The 1,478-nt window shown below is 77.3% G+C and overlaps 1 protein-coding gene across 1 annotated transcript in view; it reads left to right on the plus strand.

The window, feature by feature from the left end:
- The first annotated feature begins 202 nt into the window (after positions 1-202).
- The window catches only part of ERBB2 (erb-b2 receptor tyrosine kinase 2), an 8,902-nt gene continuing 7,626 nt past the window's right edge, over positions 203-1,478 (plus strand). Inside the window, exons 1-2 of the mRNA XM_026072940.1 lie at positions 203-251; positions 1,258-1,416. Coding sequence (XP_025928725.1) covers positions 203-251; positions 1,258-1,416 — 208 coding nt within the window. The remainder of the gene's footprint in view (positions 252-1,257; positions 1,417-1,478) is intronic.

The raw sequence follows: 1,478 nt of genomic DNA on the forward strand, positions 1-1,478 counted from the left end.
GCCACGGGCGCTGTCACTCAGCCGCGGCGCGGGGACGGCGGCGGGTCCCCACCGCCACCGCCACCACCGCTGCCACCGTGCCTCAGTTTCCCCACGGCGGAGGGGGGCTGAGGGGGACGGTGGCGGGGGGCCGCGCTCGGGCAGGAGGCCCAGGCCGGACCCCCCCCCCGGGCCGGGCGGTCACTAGGAGATAGCGGTGGCCATGCCAGGCCGGGCAGCGGGGAAACCGAGGCACGGCGGCGGCAGTGGCGGTGGGGCGGCCGCGGCCTTGCCAGCCCCGGCGTCAGCCGCTCGCTCCCCAAACACGCCCGACCTGAAAAGGCGGTTCCTGCCGGGCCGCCGCCGCCGCGGCCGGGGGGCCCCGTGCCACCCCGCCGGCCGTGACTCACCCGCCCGGCCCAGGGCGGGCACCCGTGACACGACGGCGCCAGGTCTCAGCTCGCCCCCGGCGCCACTGGTTTTGGTGGTTGGGGGGCGGCGGGGGGGGTAGTCCCCCAAGCTGTTCCCCCCCTCCCCACCACACACACACACACACACACACACCCCAATCCCCGCGGCCGCGGTGCCGGAGCAGGAACCCTGCTTGTTCGGGGAGGGGGCTGGCGGCCCCCGGCAAGGCCGTCCGGGGGCTCCCGGCATCCGCCGCCGCGCAACAATCGGGTCTTGTCTCGGCGCTCCCCCCCTCCCGCCGGCGTGGGCAGAGCCTTCCCTCTCCYGCCCGGCCCCCGGCGAATCCCGGGATTCGCGGGAACGCCGGCACGGGGAGGCCGGGGGCTCCCCGACGCCAACCCCAGCCCGGCCCCCGCCAGCCCCACCGGGGCTCGGGCGTGCGCCGGAGCAGCCTCCCGCCCTGCCATTCCCACCTCCCCGAGCCGGTTTCCCAGCCCAGCCCCGGGGCGGTGCCGGGGGCCACCCCAGGGTGCCGTCGCCCCAGGGTGTCCCTGGGCCTGGGCCGCCCTGCACGGCACCGGGGACGCGGGAAGGGGCCGGAGGCGCGAGGGCGCTCGGCCACGTGCCTCCGGGGTCATCCCGCCTGCCCCGCGCCAGAGGAGCGGCGGTGCCGGAAACCCATAGGAAGCTGTTGGAAGCTGCTCCGGAGATCCCTGGCGGCGGGAGCCTCCGCGGCATTTCCTGCGGAGGCCGTCGCTCCCAGCTCGGGTTCCCGCGGGGCCGCTTGGGGGGTGTCCCGTCCCGTGTCCCCCCCCACTCCCGGCAGCGGTGCCGGCGCCACGCTGACGTCCCGCTCCGTCCCCGCAGTGTGCACCGGCACCGACATGAAGCTGCTGCGTCCCTCCAGCCCCGAGAGCCACTACGAGACGCTGCGGCACCTCTACCAGGGCTGCCGCGTGGTGCAGGGCAACCTGGAGCTCACCTACCTGCCGCCCGACGCCGACACCGCCTTCCTCAAGGTGAGCGGCCCGCCGAGGCCCCGCGGCGGTGGTGGCACGGCCGGGACCATGCCGGGGGCCCTCACGTGC

The sequence above is a fragment of the Apteryx rowi genome, unplaced genomic scaffold (assembly GCF_003343035.1).
Source record: "Apteryx rowi isolate R43461 unplaced genomic scaffold, aptRow1 scaffold_354, whole genome shotgun sequence".
Taxonomy (NCBI): Eukaryota; Metazoa; Chordata; class Aves; order Apterygiformes; family Apterygidae; genus Apteryx; species Apteryx rowi.